Source organism: Gekko japonicus, unplaced genomic scaffold, assembly GCF_001447785.1.
Source record: "Gekko japonicus isolate JY-2015 unplaced genomic scaffold, Gekko_japonicus_V1.1 scaffold1498, whole genome shotgun sequence".
In the NCBI taxonomy this organism is placed as follows: Eukaryota; Metazoa; Chordata; class Lepidosauria; order Squamata; family Gekkonidae; genus Gekko; species Gekko japonicus.
In genome coordinates, this window is record NW_015176494.1 from 270,439 (window position 1) to 272,525 (window position 2,087).

The following is a 2,087-nucleotide window of genomic DNA, read 5'->3' on the forward strand; positions in this document are numbered from 1 at the left end:
AAAGAAGTACAAAACAAACAAAAAAATGGTGGCTTTATAGTGGCACATAATCCAGTTGATGGGGTTTCATGACCCATCTGAGGTCCTGGATTCAAGAATACTAGTCTAGGGCAATCTAGCTGCATTTCCTCCTGTTCTTATAGTTCCTATCCTTCCCCCTTGCCTGTGTGGTTTCCATACAGGAAAACTGTAAATTGTAAGTTTTTTAAAGAGACTTTTTCTTGAGTCCCTGCCATATTGTATACTATACCACCATAGCCCTAGAGAATTGTGCAAATGGGGAAAACTGTCAAAACCACTTTAGAAGCTTCTTCTGGCACTCCCAAAGGTGCAACACCCAGTTGTTATGACCTCTTTTTCCATTTGAAATGTGTGTGGGGGGGGGAATGAACAGAAGGAGACATATTCTCAGATTTCCTCCTCTTCTTACCCAAAAGCAACTTTCAGCAGGCCAGGATAGCTAGGCTAAGTCCAGTAACCAAGCTCAAGAAAGGCTTAGACAAATTTGATCCTGAGAACTGATCAAGACACGTCTTCTTGCCCTTTCTTTTTCCAGTTTCCAGAGTTGAAAAGAGCATCTGACCTCATGAGCATCTGTTCTAATGCAGCCAATGGTCATGCAGGGATGCTCTTTCACCCTCCCGAGATGTCATGAGTGGCATACTACAGGCCAACCACGTCGCAACAGCACCTCCCACACACAGTCTCAGGTAAGAGCCCTGGTGTTCCCGCATTATCATGCTTTACTTTGTTTGGGTGAACGCAGAATCTTGACAATAATAATTAAAATAGGCTTCTAAAACAGTAGTTCACCTGGACACCTAGGATGATTAAGAATCACTCCCAGGTGAGCAGGCAAGAAAGGTTGCGTAAAAATATATTATTTTCTTTTCTGTCAGTTTCTTTAGCAATTTGTTGTACCGCTGGAATATGGCATCACTCAAATCAATCATTTAAAAAGTCATCTTACTACTTCAAGTAACCATGAAACAGCCTGTCAACAAATCAACTGAAACAGCAACTGAAACCATCCTAGTGAATCCACAGGGCAGAATGATGAAAACCTATTAAAAGCCATTTTAAGCGCTAGCAAAGCAGAAATGACCTTGCTGTTCTCGATCTCCTAGGAGTGCAGTAGAGCCAGACGAATTCGTCTGGGGAACGGAATCCCATAATAGTTGGACAAGAGCTGAAAAGGCCCCTGCTTCTCTTGGGACGCCCATCTTGCATCCACAAACAATGGGAATTTGAGCTGGGCTGCTTTTGCGATGGAGCTCATGTTGCCATTATTTGTTATCTCATTGCACTCCTCCTTCGAGGCACTTTGAGCAGGTTCCATCCAATGTTCCCTCTAAGCTGTGGAGTCTTGTGAGCAAAAATTCTACTTTGTGAGCTACCGGCATTAAAGTTGTGAGCAAGCAATTTGGCTACTGCATTAATTAGTTTGCTCTGGAGCCATCCTCCCTGAGCGAAGGCAAAAATGTGTGAGCCGGAGGCTAAAAAACGGTGAGTTAGCTCACACTAACTCAGCTTAGAGGGAACACTGGTTCCATCATCTCTGTCCCCTCTTGTTTTATCCTTACAGCAGCTGAAGGAAAGCGAGTGACACAAGGTCATCCACTGGTGGCGGAAAGTGCCACTAAATCACAGCCGGCTTACGGCAACCCTAAGAGGGTTTTCAAGGCAAGAGGTGTTCAGAGGTTGTTTTGCCATGGCCTGCCTCTGCACAGCGACCCCGGACTTCCTTGGTGGACTCCCCTCCAAGTACTCACCAGCAATGCTCCCTCTAAGCTGTGGAGTCTGGTGAGCAAAAATATCTACCTGGTGAGCTCCTGGCATTAAAGTTGTGAGCGAGCGATTTGGCTACTGCATAAATTAGTTTGCTCTGGAGCCCTCCTTCCTGAGCTAAGACAAAAATCTGTGAGCTGGAGGCTAAAAAACTGTGAGCTGGCTCACACTAACTCGGCTTAGAGGGAACATTGCTCACCAGGGCTGACCCTGCTTAGCTTCTGAGGTCTGATGAGATCAGCCTAGCCTGGGCCTTCCAGGGCAGGCCAGGCCATCCAGAGTGCTCTTCTAAGCAGAGT

General features: G+C 45.8%; 1 protein-coding gene across 1 annotated transcript in view; it reads left to right on the forward strand.

The window, feature by feature from the left end:
* The first annotated feature begins 586 nt into the window (after window positions 1–586).
* The window catches only part of DRP2 (dystrophin related protein 2), a 66,940-nt gene continuing 65,439 nt past the window's right edge, over window positions 587–2,087 (forward strand). The window contains exon 1 of the mRNA XM_015427278.1: window positions 587–678. Within this exon, the coding sequence (XP_015282764.1) occupies window positions 603–678 (76 nt within the window). The 5' untranslated portion in view covers window positions 587–602. The remainder of the gene's footprint in view (window positions 679–2,087) is intronic.